The sequence below is a fragment of the Molothrus ater genome, chromosome 13 (genome assembly GCF_012460135.2).
Source record: "Molothrus ater isolate BHLD 08-10-18 breed brown headed cowbird chromosome 13, BPBGC_Mater_1.1, whole genome shotgun sequence".
Lineage (NCBI taxonomy): Eukaryota > Metazoa > Chordata > Aves > Passeriformes > Icteridae > Molothrus > Molothrus ater.
The window spans coordinates 19,489,057-19,509,733 of record NC_050490.2 but is presented as its reverse complement, the minus strand read 5'-3'; the positions used below and the strand labels follow the sequence as shown (position 1 = coordinate 19,509,733).

The 20,677-nt window shown below is 50.8% G+C and overlaps 1 protein-coding gene across 1 annotated transcript; it reads right to left on the bottom strand.

The window, feature by feature from the left end:
- Positions 1-2,500: 2,500 nt before the first annotated feature.
- KIF23 (kinesin family member 23) lies at positions 2,501-20,649 on the bottom strand. The gene is made up of 24 exons (XM_036389700.1): positions 20,639-20,649; positions 20,272-20,335; positions 19,105-19,233; positions 18,063-18,168; positions 17,094-17,230; positions 16,213-16,322; positions 14,497-14,667; positions 13,393-13,434; positions 12,591-12,703; positions 12,230-12,351; positions 11,754-11,856; positions 11,398-11,477; positions 11,190-11,309; positions 10,594-10,753; positions 9,639-9,806; positions 9,248-9,405; positions 8,834-9,007; positions 8,085-8,264; positions 7,006-7,293; positions 5,046-5,276; positions 4,207-4,289; positions 3,787-3,868; positions 3,462-3,532; positions 2,501-2,640 (listed from the first exon to the last, which is right to left on the bottom strand). The coding sequence occupies exons 1-24, from the start codon at positions 20,647-20,649 to the stop codon at positions 2,625-2,627; spliced, it is 2,919 nt and encodes a 972-aa protein (XP_036245593.1). The 3' UTR covers positions 2,501-2,624.
- Between the last annotated feature and the right edge of the window lie 28 nt (positions 20,650-20,677).

Here is a 20,677-nt window from a genome sequence, read left to right as displayed (position 1 = left end):
ATCTTGGAGCTGCAAATCCAACATCCCCCTCCAACCTCTGCCCTTTGCCGAGGCTTTGGAGGAAAATAAAATAAATAAAAGTAAAAATAGAAATAAAAATCAGAATTAAAATTAAAATAATTAAAATAAGAAGAAAAATTTTTAAATAAAAATTAAATTAATAAAAATATGAATAAAAATAAAAATAGACATAAAATTAAAATCAAATTAAGAAGAAAAATTTAAAAATAAAAGAAAATTAAATTGAATTAAAAATAAGAATAAAAACAAAAAATAAAAGTAAAATAAAATTACAAAAATAAAATTATCAAATCCAAGGGCGCTGATTCAGAATTCCCAGTGTTTTCAACCTTTTCCTGCATCCAAACCGTCTCCATGAGCATCAGTTCCTCGTGTATCCCAGTTTCCTGCAGGAATATTCCCAATGGGATTTAACTTGTCACTGGGATAATGGAATCCAGATCCAAGAGATGGCTCCTCATTAACGATTAATAAACTCATTAAATCCCACAAATAAGAGCCTTTCCCTGAGTTTTCCATCATTCCTTAGTGGTCATCCCTATCCCAATCCCAATCCTTCCAGGGGGGCAGGAACAAGTCTGGGAGCAGGGAAGCTGCCCGGGCTGGGATTTTCCAAGGGGTCATTCCTTGTCCCAGGGCAGAGCCTGATTCTGGCTGGGAAAGGCTCAGGAAGCTGCACCAATTCCAAAGGATAGGTTATCCCTATCCCAACCCCAATCCCAACCCTCCCGCAGCAAGAGGCAGGAGCAGGGACGGGAGCAGGGACGGGAGCAGGGATATTCCCAAGAGCAGGGATGGGAGCAGGGATATTCCCAGGAGCAGGGACGGGAGCAGGGATATTCCTGGGGGCAGGGACGGGAGCAGGGATATTCCCAGGAGCAGGGACGGGAGCAGGGATATTCCCAGGAGCAGGGATGAGAGCAGGGATATTCCCAGGAGCAGGGACGGGAGCAGGGATATTCCCAGGAGCAGGGACGGGAGCAGGGATATTCCCAGGAGCAGGGATATTCCCGGGGGCAGGGACAGGAGCAGGGATATTCCCAGGAGCAGGGACGGGAGCAGGGATATTCCCGGGGGCAGGGACGGGAGCAGGGATATTCCCGGGGGCAGGGACGGGAGCAGGGATATTCCCGGGGGCAGGGACGGGAGCAGGGATATTCCCAGGAGCCATTCCCTCTCCCAGGGCCGGGCAGGGCTCGGGAAGCGGCGCCATTCCCGTGGTTTTCCTGCCCCATCTAGCGGCGCCCCGGGAGAGCTGCTTCCCACGGATCCAGCCGGGAGCTGCCTCTGGAGCTCATGGAATTCCGGAGGGGCTGGAAAAGCTCTCCCTTTGTCCCTCCTGAGCTCTGGAATCCCAGCAGGGGAAGGGCCTGGAGCTCCTGGAGAAATTCCAGAGGAGATCCCGGAGCTGCTTTGCTCTGCTGGGAGAGCTGGGAATGTTCCCCTGGAGAAGGGAAGGATCCAGGGACAGGACACAGGGAATGGCTCCCACTGCCAGAGGGCAGCGATGGATGGGACATTGGGAATTAGGAATTCCCAGCTGGGATGGAATTCCCAGAGAAGGGAATTTCCAGGCTCCCCCTGGATCCCTGAAATATCCAAGGCCAGCTTGGAGCACCCTGGGATAGTGGGAAGTGTCCCTGCCCTTGGGATGAGCTTTAAAATCCTTTAGAATCCCAATCCAAGCCATTCTGAGAGTTGAGGACTCCAAACCTCGGGAAGAAAAGCTTCTCCATGGGCTGGAACCCTTGGATCGAGGCAATCTCTCAAAACGGCCCCAAATGGCCCCAAATTTCCTTTGCAGACCTGAGGGTAAAATTGTCCCAACCCCATCTCAGGATCCAAGCAGATCCCAGGATTTACCATCCCAAAAAACACCTCTGATCCCAGCTTTGTGCAAAGCCAGGGAAGATGCCTCCCCTTGGATTTCCCTAAAAACCAGGAAGAGGGTTGGGAATAAAAGTATTTATTGAACAACTTGCAGGGACACAAAGTGAGCCAATTCCCACCCTATCTGTGAGGAAATCCCCTTTTCCCCCCCCATTCCCACATGGAAAACATTCCAGAATTCCCTCATGCCCCAAAGCAGCTGGGATGTGAATTCCCACTGCTCCCAGGATTTTGGGTGACTCTGGAATGTTCTGACACACTTAAATACTCTAATCCATTCTTGCCAGAAGAAATCTGAATTCCCAAGGTTTTCCTGCTTCCGGTAAAATCGGGAATGGCCAAAAACACCCTTAAAGTGCTGGACTGCAGCTCGGAATAGCAGCGGTTGGGTCTCCCAAAAGAGAGGGAGTGACCAGAAAAGATGGATTTGGGATTAAAAAAGTGGGAAAACGCTGGAAAAGTCTCCCAGGGAAAAGCCTGCTGGCACTGTCCGTAACGATCCAGCCCCGTTCGAAATTCTAGAGGGACCTTCGGGATTCCCCTAAATCTATGGAAAAGGACAGATCCATCCAGAAGTTCTTTGGGATCACCAACGGGGCCATTTCCCAGCTTCCCTAAAAACCTCTGGGAATGAGCACAAAGCAGTTCCTGAGGAGCAGTGGCAGCAGAGCATTCCTCAGGCTGGGAAAATCCGGGACTCCAGCAGGAAAAGTTCAGGGCTTCCTGCGCCTGCAGTGGGAAAGAGCCACAGAGAACTTTCAGGATTCATCCAGAGGAATTCTGGGAGCAGCCAACTCCTCATTCCCAGGTTTTTGCACTACCACCCGCCTCCTAAAAAAATCCAACATTTAATCCAAGGAAACTCCAAAAAATCCGGTGTTTTCCTTGGATTTTTAGGCAGCAGGAGCAGCCTAAAACAAAGTTGGATTCCAGTTCTTCAATTCCCTCTTCCCATGGGGAATTGGAATTTCCCAATGGATAACATGAGCAAGAGGTTAAAGGGGCAGGAGAGGGAATCCAGGGCATTCCTGCAGCCATTCCCGACCCTATTCCAGCCAGGAATGAAAACCCAGAGTGGGAAGGGCAGCAAGGTTGGGGGGAAAACATTCCTGAATTTTGGAAGCTGTCAGGAAAGAAAGCCCAGGAGCACTTCCTTGGGCTGGGTATAGAGCTGGAATTACCAGGGAAGCCTTATGAATAATTTGGGAAAGAGGGAATTCTCCAGGCTTCCTTAGTGGTATTATGCAGTTGGAATTTTAGCAGAAATTCCACTGCAATTCCCTCGTCCCACAGGGAATTGGAGTCCTCAGAAACTGGAACTTCCCAATCCTGAGAAACCGGAATTTCCCAATCCCGAGAAATTGGAATTCCCCAATGGATAATGTGAGCAAGAGGTTAAAGGGGCAGAAGAGGGAATCCAGGGCATTCCCACTGCCATTCCTGATATTCCACTTGGGAATGCAAACCTGATGTGGGAAGGGCAGCAAAACCAGGGGGAAAGCATTCCCGAAGTTTGGAAGCTGTCGGGAAAGAATTCCAGGAGCACTCACTTGGGCTGGGCGTGGTGCTGGACTCCCGGTCCCAGCGCCGATCCCGCCCTCATCTCCACGGCCACGGAACACTGGGAACACACCACAGTCAGGATCCGCTGCTTCCCACCATTCCCAGCTCCCAGCATTCCCAAATCCTCATCCAAAGGGGTTTGGATCCCCAGGCCAGGAACGTCCAAGGCCGGGCTGGATGGAGAAGCCAGGGATAGCGGGAAGTGCCCATGGAATGGCTGGATTGGGATGAGCTGAAGTTCCCTCCCAACACGACCCAGGCCAGAATTCCAGGACCCAGGGTGACGTTCCCAGGGTGACATTCCCAGCTCACCCTGGTTTCCACATCCGTCCATTCCGAGTCCGCAGCGTCCCCGGCGGGGTCGGGATTGGGAGGTGACGAGCGGCGCTTCCGCCTGGAACGGGAATTTGTGGAATTACAGCACAAACCTCACGGAATTTGCCACATTCCAACACTGGAAAACCCCTTTATTCTTCCTTAATAAATCTTGGATCCAGCAGCACCAGCATCCATGAATTTCTCCAAGTTTATGGAATTTCAAGTTGGATTTTCCCATTGGATCATCGGCCTGGGAGAAGTTCCATGCACACACCTGGAATTCCACAATTCCAGAAGCTCAAACGAAAGGTTTCCATCACTGGAACCTTGGGAATTCCAGGACTCCAGAAGCTCAAATGAAAGGTTCCACAACTGGAATTTTGGGAATTCCAGGATTCCAGAGACCGGACTCACCCAGTGGGAGATTCCTGCTTGAGGGTCTCGATGTCCGTGAACTGCACGGCCTGGCCACCACCCCTGGTCTTGAACACGTCCCCCTGGAATGGGAAAAGGACAAGGAAAAGCGGGATTGGGACAGGAACAACACTGGGATTCATCCCAGAATTCCAGCCCAAAGAGATACGGGCAAAAATAAGCCCCTCCCATTTCACTGTCAATGGATTGCTGCCTTTTTCTGCAGGAAAATGCATAAACCATGGGATCCCAAAAATAATGGAATCCCATAAATCACAGGATCCACAAATCATGGAATCCCACAAATAATGGGATTCATGGACCATGGGATCCACAAATCATGGGATCCATGAATCATGGGATCCCACAAATTGTGGAACCCAACTGTGAAAACACCAAGCTAAATTTCAGTAATTCCAAAGCAACATTCCCAAGATTCCCACAATTCTCAAGGTCACTTTGATGAGCTTGGTCTGGATCTCAACCTTGCCCACAGTCCGGAGCACCGAGTGCCACATCCAGGAATTCCTTGGGTAATTTTTTTAACAAAATTTCAGTGATTCCAATGCAACATTCCCAAGGTCACTTTGATGAGCTCGGTCTGGATCTCAGCCTTGCCCAGAGCGCCACATCCAGGAATTCCTTGGGGTAACTTTAACGAAATTTCAACAATTCCAATAACATTCCCAAGATTCCCAAGGGCACCTTGATGAGCCCTGCCTGGATCTCATCCTTGCCCACAGCCCGGAGCACCAAGCGCCACACCCAGGAACTCCTTGGGTAATTTTAACGAAATTTCGACAACTCCACCGCGACATTCCCAAGACTCCCGAGGTCACCTTGATGAGCTTGGTCTGGATCTCCCCGTCGGAGGCGAGCTCCTGGTGGGTCAGCAGGTAGCGGTCACACCGGGCCAGGGCGCGCTCGCTGGGGGCGTCCACGGTGATGGCCCTGGGCACGCGCGGCTGCAGCAGCGTCTCCGTGGGCACGTGGGACGGCGGCCGGTGATCCACCCAGCGCTCCCCGGCACTGCGGGAACGCCGCGGCCGCAGCGGCGCCACCGGAGTGCTCTGGGAATGATGGGAACAGGGAATGAGAACGGGGAATGGGCACGGGGAATGGGCACGGGGAATGGGCACGGGGAATGGGAACGGGGAATGGGAACGGGGATCCACCCAGCGCTCGCCAGCACTGCAGGAACGCCACGGCCGCAGCGGCGCCACCGGAGCGCTCTGGGAATGATGGGAACAGGGAATGAGAGCGGGGAATGGGAACGGGGAATGGGAACGGGGATCCACCCAGCGCTCCCTGGCACTGCGGGAACACCGCGGCCGCAGCGGCATCGCTGGAGTGCTCTGGGAATGATGGGAACAGGGAATGAGAACGGGGAATGGGCACAGGGATCCACCCAGCGCTTGCCGGCACTGCGGGAACGCCACGGCCGCAGCGGCGCCACCGGAGCGCTCTGGGAACGATGGAGAGTGGGAATGGGAATGGGGAATGGGCACAGGGAATGGGCATGGGGAATGAGAACAGGGATCCACCCAGTGCTCCCCAGCACTGCGGAAGCGCCACGGCCACAGCAGCGCCATCGGCGCGCTCTGGGAATGATGGGCACAGGGAATGAGAACGGGGAATGGGAACGGGGAATGGCCATGGGGAATGGGAACAGGGAATGGGCACAGGGATCCACCCAGCGCTCCCCGGCACTGTGGGAATGCCATGGCCACAGCAGCACTGCCGGAGCACTCTGGGAATGGGAAAAGGGAATGGGGACTGGGAATGGCTGGGATTGCATGAGATGGGTGTGGGAATGGCAAAGGTTTGGTTCTTCGGTTGGATCCTGAGGGCACTACCAAGAGCTTGGCATCGAATTATCAGGGGAATATTCCTAGCCAATTCCTATTTTTCGGGCATCGAGTTATCCCATGGAATATTCCAGGCCAATTCCTATTTCATGGAAATTTTATCCTCATGTTGTCCAATCTGTCACATTCCTTTAAGTTTCCTCAAGTTTGGGAAAGATCCTCCCAAATTTCCAAATTCACAGCACCAGCCCAAGGGATTGTCCTGCTCTGTTTTCCTGAAGTGGTCTTGGATTGAATCCTGAAGTCACCACCATGAGCTTGGCATCAAATTATCCATGGAATATTCCAGGCCATCTCCTGTTTTTTGGGCATCAAATTATGAATGGAATATTCCATGTCAAGTCCTATTTCTTGGGAATTTTGGTCCAATCTGTTGCATTCCACACCTAGGAAGGAGGGGACAAAGGAAGAGATTGTCCCCCTCTGTTTTCCTAAAGTGCTCTTGGACTGAATCCTCAAGGAGCCAAATAATTTATGGAATCAGAGCTCCTAATTAATGGGAATTAGGGAATTAAAGCTGAAGCACACAAGAGGTTTATCCAAGGAATGTTTCCAGGCAGGAAAAGCTCCCAGAAGCATCTTGGAAGATAGGAAATTGCAGGAGGGATTGGAGGAGACACGAGGGAGATGGAAAGGAAAAGGGAAATGCCAGGAAAAGGGAAAGGGAAACACCAGGGAAAAACATGAGGACACCCATGGCTAGAGCAGAGTGTGGCCACCTCAGAGCTCCCTAAAAGTGGGAATTCTCAATTTCCAAGGAAGCTCCAAAGACCAAGAGGGCAGCGAGAGCAGCCAGGCTCAGTCTGGGACCAGCAGGACACATCAGGGACAGCTCTACTCTATGTTAGGCTCGAGGACGGAGAACCTTTAGGCCAGGCTCAGGCTCAGAGAACCTTTAAGCCAGGCTGAGCCCCGCTAGGCCAGGACTAACCCTGCAGCACGGATCCTCTTCCTGCTCTAGCTCCTCTCTATCCCTGGGCACCTCCAGCACTCGGCTCCAGCACATCCCTCTCCTCCTGGCAGGGCTGGGCCAGGCCGAGCCTGGCTCTGCTCCAGCTTTATTCCTGGACTTGGGAATGCTGGCTGGCTCGCAGGAAGGGCCCCTCTGCTCCCACTCCAGCACACAGGAGGCCACAGAGATGCTGCTGCAGGAGTTGGAGCGCCGGGGCAGCCGCGGGGCCACCCGGCTGTCCCCGAGCTCAGCGGGGTCGCCACAGCTCTGGGGAGAAGGGAGAGAGCGGTGAGACACAGCAGGCTCCAAGCAAACGGGGACAGGCAGACAAATCCAGGGATTCCCCGTTCCTGTGGGTATCAGGAGGTGGGAGAACGGATGAAGAACAAACAGGACACAGGGAAGTCAAGCTGCTTCAAACTCAGGGCTCAAACTTCAGCAGGGACATCACAGCTCCGGAGAGAAGGGAAACATCAGTGACACACAGGAGGCGCCGTGCAGTCAAACAGGGACACCAAGCAGGGACAGACAGGTCCAGGGATTTCCTGTTCCTGTGGATATCAGGAGGTGGGAGAATGGATAAACAATGAACAGAGACAAGACAAGGAATTCAAAAGGTGCTCCAGCTCGGGGATCAAACTTCAGCAGGGACAGCACAGCTCTGGGAAGAAGGGAAACATCAGTGAGACACAGGGAGAGACGGATCCAGGGATTTCCCGTTCCTATGGATATCAGGAGGTGGGAGAATGGATGAAGAACAAACAGAAGAAAAGGAATTCAAGCTGCTCCAACTCTGGGCTCAAACCTCAGCTCTGGGAAGAAAGGAGAGAGCAGTGAGACACAGGAGACTCCAAGCACACAGGGACAGAGAAATCCAGAGATTTCCCATTCCTAAGGATATCAGGAGGTGGGAGAACGGATGAAGAACAAACAGCAGACAAGGAACTCAAAGCAAGCTGCTCCAACTCTGCGCTTTGGGGCTACTAATGTCCAAAATCCCTGCACTTCATCCCTAAACATGCTGTTTCCTAATCCCAGCAGGTTTGGGAGTGACTCACGGGAGCAGGGGAAGGAGACACGGATCTCGGGAGAGGCTTTTCCCGCTCCCTTTCCCGGGATGGCCTCTCCGGCCGCTCGGCTCTGGGCTCGGTGACGATGGCCTTGAGCTGCTTCAGCTTCTCGTCCTTCACCCACAGCTTGTTCTGCATCTCCAGCTGCTTGGCTGCCACCCGCCGCTCCTGCAGGCACAGGGAAAGCAGTGGGAAACATGGAATTGCTGAGGCTGGAACGGCCTCCGGGATCAGCGAGGCCAAGCCGGGACTGAACCCAGCGTGGAGCCCTGAGTGCCACGTCCAGGAGTTCCTTGGATACCTGCAGGGATGGGAATTCCAAACCTCCCTGGGCAGTTCCAATGTTTAGAACCCTTTCCATGAGGGAATTTTCCCAGTATCCAACCTGAGCCTGCCCTGGAGCAGCCTGAGGCTGCTTTCTCTCCTCCCGTCCTTGTTCCCTGGGAGCAGAGCCAGACCCCCCCCCGCACCCCTGCTTTTCTTTCCTTCTTTCCCTTCCCCTCAATTCCTTTCCTCCTTTCCCTTCCCCTCAATTCCTCTCCTTCTTTCCCTTCCCCTCAATTCCTCTCCTTCTTTCCCTTCCCCTCAATTCCTCTCCTTCTTTCCCTTCCCCTCAATTCCTCTCCTTCTTTCCCTTCCCCTCAATCCCTTTCCTTTCCCTTCCCCTCAATTCCCACACCCCAAATCCCCAAATTCCCGATAACCTGATCCCACTTTTCCCCCATTCCTGCACTCACACATTCCTTCTCCCACTTGAGGGAGGTCTCAGCCACCATTCCCTGCAGCCTGGCCTCCAGCCTCCTCTTGTCCGACGCCTGCCGCTGCAGCTTCTGGCTCTTGCTCTCCAGCTCCTGCTGCAGGTTCCTCTTGTCCTCCTCGTAAATCGTGGCTGTCTTCTCCAAAATCTCAATCTGCAGGAAGAGAGGAAGGATTTGGGTGGGAACACAACCTTCTAATCCCAGAATTTCCCAGAAAATCTCAATTTTCTCTTTTAAATCGCTGATTTCGCTGCTTTAAAAAGCCTCACCTTGTAAAAAAGCCAACAAATTTTCAGTAAAAGTTCCTCCAAAATATTTATTCCTGATCGCAAGGAACTTGCCAATAATCCATTAAAAAAAATGGGATTTGTGCTCCAAAATGACCCAACTGACCTTGTACTCCAAGGTTTTAATCTTCTTCTCCAGCCGTTCCAGCTCTGTCTTCTGCCCTGTTATGGTTTTCTCCTTCTCAGCCAGTTTTCCTTGGATGTAATTTTCCTTGGATGCAACACTGGAGTCAAATTCTTGCAGCATTGTTTTAAAGGCAAGAACTGGAAGAGAATTCAGATATTTTTCTATTTTATCTTTAATCTTCCCTCTTATCCCCAAAACATCCAAACCTCTGTTTTTCCCAACAAATTTAAAGCCTAAAATTCCTCAAAAAAAATGTTGAAACAGTCAATCTAAACAGGAAAAATTGAGGCAAGGGAGATCCTTTGAGGAAAAACAAGGGCGCCAAATCTGAGTTTTTTGCCCGATGTTCCAATTTGGGGCAAATTCCTACCGTTTTTGGCAAACTCCTCTGCCAGCATCTGCCTCATTTTGTGGCGCTGCTCCAGGGCCTCGATCAGTTTTGGGAGCGTTTGGTCGTCGTTGATGTCCAAGAGCTCGCAGGAAGGCAGGGGAGGGAAGCTCTGGAAGAAGAGCTCAGCAGGAGATGGCTCCTCTGGTCCTGCAGGATGGAAAATCCGTCAGCTGGATGGGAAAATTCCAATGGACAAGGGGCAGGATCGTGGAAAATTGGGAATGATTGATGGGAGCTATGGGTTTCCAAAGAGGTGATGGATGGGAAAGGACTAAATGTGACAGCCTCAATTCCTTGTTTTACAAAAAGCAGGTCCTGAACATCCAGGAATATCCCACAATTTCCTTGGCACAATTTCCTGTCAGAAGCTGCAATACTGGGACCATGGATTCATCCCAATCCCGTGCAATTCCTTGGAAATCTCCACAGGGACGCTGCAGAGGGAAGAGCAGCAGCTCCTAGGGCACTGAGGTTCAGCCTGATAGTTAAGGCTCAGTGCAATTGGTTTAAAAATTAATTCCCAGCCTTTAATTCCTAACAGAAAACTCAGCTGGAATCATGGAATGGTTTGGGTTGGAAAGGAACTTAAAGTGATCCCGTTCCATGGGCAGGGACACCTCCCACTGTCCCACATTCCAATTTGGCCTTGGACGCTTCCAGGGATCTGGGGCAGCCACAGATACTCTGGGAATTACAGCCCAGCCCTTCCCACCCTCCCAGCCTGGAATTCCTTCCCAGTATCCCACCCAAATTTCCCATTTTCCAATTTGAAGCCATTCCCTGTGTGCTGCCCCTCCCATCCTGTATCCCAATCCCTCTCCAGCCCTCCTGGAGCCCCCCTTGAGGCTCTGGAAGGCTCTCTAAATTCCCCCTGCCTCTTTCCCTTTTCCCAGGTGGACATTCCCAGAGCAGAATTCCCCACTGCAGCCCTCACCTGCTCCCACGGGGCCGCCCCTGAGCTCCAGCTTGCGGGACAGCTCCTCCCGGAATGCCTGGTTCCGGAGGCGCCGCCCCGGCGTCAGCCCGCACAGGGGCCTGTCCAGGGGCCTGGCCACCTCCACCTCCTGGGTCATCTCTGCAAAACGCATCACTTGCTGCAAGACAACAGGGGAAAAACACCAGGAGCACCTGGAGCTGGGAAACTGGGAGCGGGGCTGGGTCGCTGAAGCGGGAAAGGAGGGATTGTCCGGATGAAAGCGCAAGGAGTTCCCAGCCACGGTTTGGGATCATCCAGAAACCTCGCCACAAGGTGCCACAAAAGCTTGGGCAGAGACAGCTGGAATTCTTGGAATAGGAGGGAGTAAGCACCCAAACATGGCTCCATGGAATTCTGTGAGGAAGGAAAACCTTTCCCACTTTCCAAGCAAGGAGCAGGTGTAATGTGAACAGCAAAAACAAGACTTGGGGAGCAGATTTATCCCGCAGAATTGTAACTGAAGGGTTCAAAAATCAATTACAATTCTTTATGTCTCTTGGAGTACAAGAATCCAGGAAAAAAAGAGCAGGAGGGAATGGAAAAAGGCAATTTACCAGGCTTTCCTCGTAGTCCTCTGCCTTGGGATTCACACACACAATCATCCGAACTTTCCCTTCTCCATCGAAATAGTTCTTGAAGAGATGAGTCAGTTTGGAATCTCTGTATGGAACCATCTGGGAATAAAGGCCAGGGAAAAAAATCTCGTGAGTTTTCCTTATCCAGGTGATGAAATCCAAGGATAATCAGGGAAGGGCTGCCCACCTTGTTTGTTCCATACAATTGGTTTTCCCGCAGAACCTCGATGCACGTCCTCAATGTCATCAAGGACTGGTTGATATTCCCTAAAAGCAGCAAACACAAGGCAAAATAACTCCATGGGCAGCCCTTGGATCACGTTCCCACATTAGTCAGAAGAATAAATTGCCTAATTAATAATATTTGTTAATAATTGCTCTAATTAACTGAAGTGGCAGAAGTGCTGCCGCAAACTTGTGGGAAGATTTGAGGTCATCCTAACAGAGCACTTCAAGAATTCCTGGGATTCCTCCCTAGGAGACAGGATCAGCAGGAGTTTAATTAGCAGTGTTAATTAGCAGGGTGCTCCAGGGGGCTCCTACCTGCTTCCCGCAGTCTGTTCCCCTCAGCTTTGGTCCTGTTGGTTCTCTCACTTCCCGCCAGATCCACCAGGGACAGCTGGCTCAGGGTGATCTGCTCCTTTTCCTGGGACACAGAGGAAATCCTGGATCCCTCCAGATTCCCCCTAAAGGGCTGGGGGACACCTCATCCCAAAACCCACTTCCAAAGGATGTGTTGGATACGAGCCCACAGGGGTTGGTACAGCCCAGCCTTTTTTGAGAAGTTTGGCAGATCCCTTCTGCCTTGGGCCATGGATTGACAGCTGTTGGATCATTCCAATTCCCCAAATCATAGATTCCCAAACAAAGGAAAAGGTGAAAACCAAAGGAATCAGCAACTTCACCCTCTGTTTTAACACCAAACTTTATGATTAACTCTGTCAGCTCCAAACTTGAGGCACGGGAGCTGCTTCCAAGGTAGATTCCACAAAATTCTCCCGGAATGACGCAGAACTCACCTGGAGCACGTTGTCCCCATCAGCATCCAGAGGAGCCTGTGCCAGTTTGATGATGAACACCGAGTGGGAGCGGCTGGATTCCCGGTTCAGCTGCGTGTTGGCGATGCGCCGCTTCTTCTGCCCTGCTCAGACACCCCACATTCCCAAAAATCCTGCTGCTTTCCCTCCAGCACCAGGGTGTGAGGGGTTTCCCAGCTGTGGGATATTGGGAAGGGCTGGGAATGGGGAGGCCCTAAATGCCCAGAGAAGCTGTGGATGCTCCACCCCAAAGGATGGGGCTGATCCAGCGGAATTTCCCTGCTCACGGATGATGTTTAAGGTGCTGGGATGTGCGGTCAGCCCTGAATTCCAAGATTTTTACCTCTCCAAAAGACTTCGAAAGCTTCCTCTGTGGATTTGACCTCCACTTCGGTGCAGCCCGTCACGTACATGTTGTGGTTCTGGTCTTCCCGAAGGATTTTGGACTGGGGAGGTCTTTGGGATAGTGGGAAAGAGGGAAAAAATCCAAATAAATCCCACTGGAGGGGAGTTTTCTGTGCAGCTTCTTGCCATGCAGATTCTCTCGGAGGGCAAAATTCAGCAGGAAAAGGTCAAAAATCGGAGGGGAAAAATTCAGAGTTTGGAGGGAAAATGTCACAAGTCTGCAGGGAAAGGGTCAAAAATTCTGAGGGGAAACGGTCAAAAATGCTGGGGGGAAGAAGTCCAAAAATTCTGAGGGGAAAATGGTCAAAATTCAGGGGGAAAAGGTCAAAAATTCCAAGGGAAAATGGACAGAATTCAGAGGGAAAAAATTCAGAATTTGGAGGGAAAATGTGACAAGTCTGAGAGGAAAAGGTCAAAATCCAGGGGAAAAGGTAAAAATTCTGAGGGGAAAACAACAAAAATTTGGAGGGAAAAGTTCAATTATCCATCTAGAAGATGGAAGAGGGAATACAGGACATGGACACACAGCCAGGATTAGTGACACTCCAGCTACTCCTCTAATTAGCAGCTATTTAATTGCAATTAATTGCTTTGGTGGCAGCTATTGCTTTTCTACAAGCGCACAGAAGCAAGGAGAGCATCCTAGGTTTCCTAGGAAAGCAAGGAAAGGCAGGGAATTTTCTGCTTCTACTCAAGGAAAACAGCACTGGAATAATGGGAATAAGACATTGGACACATACACAAAGTCTCCATTTCTCACAGGAGTGTTGCAATTGTTCCACCTACCAAAAAAATGGGGAAAAACATTAAATCCTTGATTTCTGCCTCAAATCCTTCCACACTGCAGTTTCCAGAGGGAGAAATAATCCCAGATTTTTTTTTTTTTTAGGATGAGCTTCGGGAATAAACACCTTTTAATTTTTTTTTTTAATTTATTCTAATGTTTAAAATTTTTAATTAAAATTTTAATGTTTAAAAATTTTATTTTAAAGTGCTTTAAAACTGTTCAGTGTTTAAACACTGAACGGTTTAAAAGCATTCCCAGAGATTCAAAACCTTCTGGAATGAGGACCCTGGAGACAGCTCCCAGTTTGCTTTCCCCTCATTAGTCTTTGTTAATCAACCACTCCTTAATTAACACAGGACTGAGGGGCTCCTTTAATGGGGTTTCAATCCATAGATTCCAAGTGGAATTTGCAGATTTCTACTGATTTTAGACATCACAAATGCACACCTTTGTAAAAAATATCCCTAAAAAATATCCCTAATTTCTGGTTTTATGGGAATTACTGATGTCAAAGTGGAATAATAGGGAAATATTATTATAGCAAGTGGAATAACAGGGAAATATGGAGCACCAAACCAGTGTTTTCCACTGTTTCCAGGGCAAAAAGCTATGGAATGGCTTGTTCCAAGTTGAAATCGCCTGTTAGAATACACTGGGAATTTAAGTGGGATACAATTCCCTAATTAATTCAATATTTGCTTACTAATCACCCAGGCCAACGAGGAAGGGAGCACCTTGGCCATCAGTGCTGAAACATTCCCGGCTGGAATGTGTGTTTAACAGCGATTCCCAGTGATTCCCACGAATTCTGAGCCAAGCTCCCAAAGGTCAGAACCAAAAAAACCAAGGTGGAGATCCTACAAAATCCTCCCAGGACTGGGAATACGGGAATTCCCAAACTCCCTTGGGCTTGGTGGGCTCCAAGCAGATGGTGGACGTCGGAACAGGACACAAAGACCCTGCTCTCATCCCACTGCTCTCATCCCAAACCTCTTCCCAGCGGCCTGGCGCTGATTCCCAAGCCCAGCCTGGGCCAATCCCGGCGTTCCCGACTCACTTGGGTTTGATGGGGTCGCAGGGGGCCTCCTCCAGCAGGTCGTAGATGTAGTTGTTGTAGATCTCGATGTAGGACACGAAGACGCCGTAGACGTTGTCCTCGTCCACGTCCCCCGCCCGGCAGTGATCCTGCGCGTCGATCATGTCGGCAAACTCGGGATCCAGCTGTCTCCTGCGGGAAACGGGGATTTGGGATGGCATTCCCAGCAGCCGGGGCGGCTCAGAGCGGAGCTGCGGGGCCGGGCGGGGAAACGCAAGGAAAGGCAGGGATATTCGGGAATATAATATCCGGGAAAAGTCACGTTCCTGAGGGGTCCTGGGCAGGGCCAGGAGCCGGAACTCCATGATCCAACTGAGGGAATTCCATGGCTGGAATTCCATGATCCAGCTGGGGGAATTCCATGATCCAGCTGAGGGAATTCCATGATCCAACTGAGGGAATTCCATGGCTGGAATTCCATGATCCAGCTGGGGGAATTCCATGATCCAACTGAGGGAATTCCATGGCTGGAATTCCATGATCCAACTGAGGGAATTCCATGATCCAACTGAGGGAATTCCATGTCTGGAATTCCATGATCCAACTGAGGGAATTCCATGATCCAACTGAGGGAATTCCATGGCTGGAATTCCATGATCCAACTGAGGGAATTCCATGATCCAACTGAGGGAATTCCATGGCTGGAATTCCATGATCCAACTGGGGGAAATCCATGATCCAACTGAGGGAATTCCATGGCTGGAATTCCATGATCCAACTGGGGGAATTCCATGATCCAACTGAGGGAATTCCATGGCTGGAATTCCATGATCCAACTGGGGGAAATCCATGATCCAGCTGAGGGAATTCCATGGTGGAAATTCCACGATCCAGCTGGGGGAATTCCATGGCTGGAATTCCATGATCCAACTGAGAAACGCCCATTGTTGGAATTCCATGATCCAACTGAGGAAATTCTATGATTGGAATTCCATGATTCAGCTGGAGGAATCCCACGATGCAACTGAGAAACAAGCATGGTTGAAGTTCCACGATCCAGCTGAGGAAATTCCATGGCTGGAATTCCATGATCCAACTGAGGGAGTTCCATGGCTGGAATTCCATGATCCAGCTGAGGAAATTTTGTGGTTCTACGGAAATATCTCCAAACTGAATTTCACCAGATTTGGTTAGAAAATCCAAAGTTCGGTTTGGTCTGGCTTCGCAGAGCTGGATTCTCAACACCAGGGGGTTTTAATCCTGGCTTAACAGGTACAAAAAATAGGCTGAGCCTAAGTTTTCTCATCCAAAGAGCTGTTCAAACCACATGGAACACACTCATTTCCCATTAATATTTTACTAATTATTATTATTAATAACCCTGTCCATGGGATGATATCAACTTGAAGATCTCCTTGAAATCCTGGGGCGGGGGGGGGGGGGGGGGGGGGGGAAGGTAAAAAATTCTGAGGGGAAAATGTCAAAATTCTGAGGCGGAAAAGGTCCAAAAACTCAGGGAAAAAAAGCCATGGAATGGCTTCCTCCAAGCTGAAATCACCTGTCAGAACTGCAGGAACAGATTGGGAATTTCAGTGGGATACAATTAACTCATTAATTAGATATTTGCCAATTTTTTTTTGCCAATTTTTCCTTCATTTCTTCAAGGGAAGAGCCCAAGAGAAGCTGAACCCCATTTCTAGGGCACAAATTCCCTCTGTTATTCCCAGAGCCACTCACTTCCCAGCTGGAGTTTTTGGGGTGGGCAGGGCCTCTCTCCTCTGGCGTTCCAGCAGAGCCTCCACCTCGCTCTGCACGTCCACCCCGTTCTTGTCATCCAGCTTGAAAACCTGAGGGAAAAACCAGGAATTTCAGCCAATTCCAACATCCAGGTGCTGCCCAACAAAGAATTATTCGATTCATTAATTAGTCTGATTCTGATTAGGCTGGTATTAATTTATTAACACCATGCCCCTCACTGCCACTCAACCCAGCAAGATCTGACAGAAACAATTCGCAAAATGATGTTTTAGAAAAGCTCCCAAGGATGAGAATTCCAGGATTATTTCAGTATATTTTAGGCATCACATGTGCACACCTCTGGAAAAATATTCCTAATTTTATGAGGAGACAATTAATTTTTATGGGAATTACTGAAATGAAGTGGAATAATATGGAAATATGGAGCACCAAACCAGTGTTTTCCACTGTTTCCAGGGGAAAAAAAAAAGCCATGGAATGGCTTCCTCCACGTTGAAATCAGCTGTTAGAACAGCAGGAATAGTTTGGGAATTTCAGTGGGATACAACTGCCTAATTAATTAAATATATGCTCATTAATCACCCATCCTAACAAGGAAGGGAACACCTGGCCATCAACACTGACACATTCCTGGCTGGATTCCTTCCCATGTGGTTTTAAGAGATTTTTCCCAGGATGGGCCTGGGCAATAAGCACCAAACCACTGAATGCTTTAGAAGCATTCCCAGAAATTCAAACCCTTTTTGGAACAAGGACCCTGGTGTGGGTGTTTTTCCCCTCTCCCAATCCCTCCAACGGCAGGTTTGGAGCAGGAATCCATGGATTTGGGGCTGTGGGGGAGGATGTGGGGAGGCACTCACGAATCTCTTGGCCTGGAAGGGGCCGATGCTGTTGAAGATCATGGCCAGGCAGCGGGGCAGGAGCCCCCCATCCCCAGGAGATCCTGTCATGGTGTGGGTCTTCCCGCTGCCCGTCACTCCGTAGGTGAACAGGAGACCTGGGAATGCAGGGAAAAGGGAGAAATCAACGGGATTGGGGAAAAAAAAAACCCCAACCTACCTCAAATACTGCACACCATCCAAAGTGGTCACAGCTGGGAATACCCGTCATCCTCTCCAAGGGCCACAAACCAGCTCTGGCATGGGCTGTGCCATCCTTGGAATGTTCCAGACTGGATGGGGCTTGGAGCACTCTGGGATACTGGAAGGTTTCCCTGCCCATGGAATGGGATGAGCTTTAATGTCCCTCCCATAGATTGGATGGTTTAGGAAGTGATGGCTTTTTTGCCATTTGCTGCTTTTTTGGGAGCTGAAAATGCGCTTTGCTAAAACCCCAAAATGCTGATTTCACAACTTGCAATTCCCACAAACCATGGGAAAACTTGGGGGAGAGCAGGGAGAGGATTTGGATGCATAATTCATGGAATTCCAGGATGCTTTGGGTGGGAAGCGATCCAATCCCTTTGCCAAAGGCAGGGACAGCTCCTGCTAAGCCAGGCTGCTCCAACAACACTTCCATGGCACGGGATCACCCATTTCCACCCAAACCACCCCAGGACTCCTATCCAGAAAGAGCTTCCAAGGGAATTCCAAGCTGAAATCTCTTGTTAGAACAAGCAGGAACAGATTGGGAATTTCAACTGGATACAAGTACCTAATTAATTAAATATTTGCCTTTTTTTACCCCCAACTTTTCCTTCGTTTCCTCAAGGGAAGAGCTCGAGAGAAGTTAAACCCCATTTTGTGTGAGGAGCTGAGCCACGATTCCAACCCAGCCTTGGGAGCCCTGAAATCCTGGGAATGGGGACACAGGAGAGGACCTCTGCTCACCGTTCTTGCCCCGGATCAGGTCCTCCACCAGAGGCTTGGCCACCACGTCAAAGAGCTCCTTCTGTGCCACCAGCGTGCCAAACACCTCCTTGAAGGAATACTGGGTCTGCCAAGAGAGGGAAAACCACCCTGGAATTCCAGCCCACGGCCTGGAGTGGCCAGAGGGATCCCACGGAGCAGAGAATTCCCAAAGGACAGCCAAAGGCTGGAATTTTTTTCAGCTGCCCCCAGAATCCAAGCAAAGGAACATCCACCGTGGCCAAAGTGGAGCTGTTCCCTCATGGGATTTTGTTTATTTTGGACCTTTTTCCAGCCCAGCCTCAGTTTTCAGTCTTGAATGTCAAGCTGGTTTTATTTCTTATTAATAATTTTAAAGGATTTTTAATTCGCTAAAATGCATTTTAATAATCCTAAATTTCAAACCGATTTTTTAATGAATTATTTTAATAAAATTTAAACAAATTTTAATTTTTGATGGTCATTTTTCCACCAAAACTCTTCCTTAGGGAAATAGCTGAATTCCAAATTTCTGAACAAAACCTCATTTAATTAAATTAACATTTCATTAATTAAGCTTTGCCTGTTCTATTTAAAGCTTTGAAGACCCCTTAGTACCCTTCCCATAGGATTTTTCCAGCTGAAATTGGAAACAAAATATTCCACATCCCAGCTAAGATTCCCACCCAGAGAAGCTGTGGATTCCTTTTCCCTGGAGTGTCCAAGGCCAGGTTGGATCAGTCTGGGATGGTGGATCCCCATGGAATGGGATGAGCTTTAAGGTCCTTCCCATCTATTTCACAGATCAAGAAGTGATGTTTTTTTGTCCTGGATGGGTTTTTGGGCAGAAAACTTTCAGATTTTGCACTCTGCAAGTGCCACAAGCCATGGGAAAGCTTGGAGAGCGGGAGCTGGATGGAACTCGTGGAATTCCAGAACTCTGGGTCGGGAAGGGACCTTAAAGCCAAATCCCACTGCCAAGGGCAGGGGCGCCTCCCGCTAAGCCAGGGGCGGGGGCAGGAATTCCAGGCGGGAATTCCGCTACCTCGCGGTACTCGCCATTCCTGAACACGCGGTAGCCCTCGGGAGGGTGGATCTGCACCGTGGTGCCGTTGATGACCTCGATGCAGCATTCCTGGTCCGCCCGGCTGAGCGGCCGCACCCGGCAGTACACCTGGGAAGGGGGAAAAGCCGGGAATGAACCGGGAATGAACCCGGAACGGACCGGGCAGTACACCTGGGAAGGGGGGAAAATCCGGGAATGAACCCGGAATGGACCGAGCACTACACCTGGGAAGGGGGAAAAAACCGGGAATGAACCCGGAATGGACCGGGCAGTACAGCTGGGAAGGGGGGAAAAACCGGGAATGGACCGGGAATAAACTGGGCAGTACCCGTGGGATGGGGGAAAACCGGGAATGGACCGGGCAGTACAGCTGGGAAGGGGGGAAAAGCCGGGAATGGACCGGGCAGTAAAGCTGGGAAGGGGGAAAAAGCCGGGAATGAACCGGGAATAAACTGGGCAGAACCCGTGGGATAGGGAAAAAACCGGGAATGGACCGGGAATTAACTAGGCAGTACACCTGGGAAGGGGGAAAAAACCGGGAATGAACCGGGTAGTAAAGCTGGGAAGGGGGAAAAAACCGGGAACGAATCGGGAATGAAGCGGGCAGTACACCTGGCAGGGGGGAAAAACCGGGAATGAACCCGGAATAAACTGGGCAGTACCCGTGGGATGGGGGAAAACCGGGAATGAACCGGGCAGTACAGCTGGGAGGGGGAAAAACCCGGGAATTAATCTGAGAATGAGGGAAACAGGGATAAACCGGGAATGAACCTGGGAATGAACCGTGCAGTACACCTGGGACTGGGAAACAGGGATAAACCCGGGAATGAGCCTGGTACGAGGGAAAACAGGGATAAACCTGGGAATGAACCCGGCAATACAGCTGGGATTGGGAAACAGGGATAAACCGGGAATGAACCCGGCAGTACAGCTGGAATGAGAGGTGGGAATGAGGGAAACAGGGATAAACCGGGAATAAATCTGGGAGTGACCCTGGGATTGGAGAAGAGGGATAAACGCGGCAGCACAGCTGGAATGAGAGGTGGGAATGAGCGGGAACCGGGATAAACCAGGAATGATTCCGGAACAAAGCCGGGAATTTGGCTGGGCGGGAATGGGGGAGCTCGGGATGAGCCCCGCACTCACCCCCACCGGGTCCTTCTGCGTGGGGTTCGTGGCTTTCCTCGGCCTCCGCGGCGTCCTGGCCCTACTGAGGGGAGAGAGCGTCAGGGGAACCGGGAACGGCCGCACGGGGACACCGGCAGAAGAGAGGGGGAGAGGGGAGAGAGCCCAGGGGACGGGAGGGGCGGGCAGGGGAAGGGAGAGCCGGGAGAAGCGGGACAGGGGAGCGCCGGGAGAAAGGCAGCGCCGGGACGGCGAAGGAACCGGGAGGGAGCAGAGGGCACCCATGCAGGGCGGCCCCGCGCCGAGCCGAGCCGCCGCCCCCCAGGGCCCCCCCAGTCCGACCCTACCCTCCCTTCCCCGCCCCGCCCGGGGCTGCGGAGCCACTCACGCCGCCTTCATGTCGCGGGTGGCGCCGCTGTCGCGACAG

Bases quoted from the DNA above. Each gene is read 5' to 3' on its own strand.
- KIF23 (XM_036389700.1), bottom strand. The intron at 18,169-19,104 runs GTAGCGGAATTC...CTCTCTTGGCAG, and splicing joins GGAATGGCGAGTACCGCGAG to ACCCAGTATTCCTTCAAGGA. The intron at 5,277-7,005 runs GTTAGTCCTGGC...CATCATTCCCAG, and splicing joins AAGAGGATCCGTGCTGCAGG to AGCACTCCGGTGGCGCCGCT.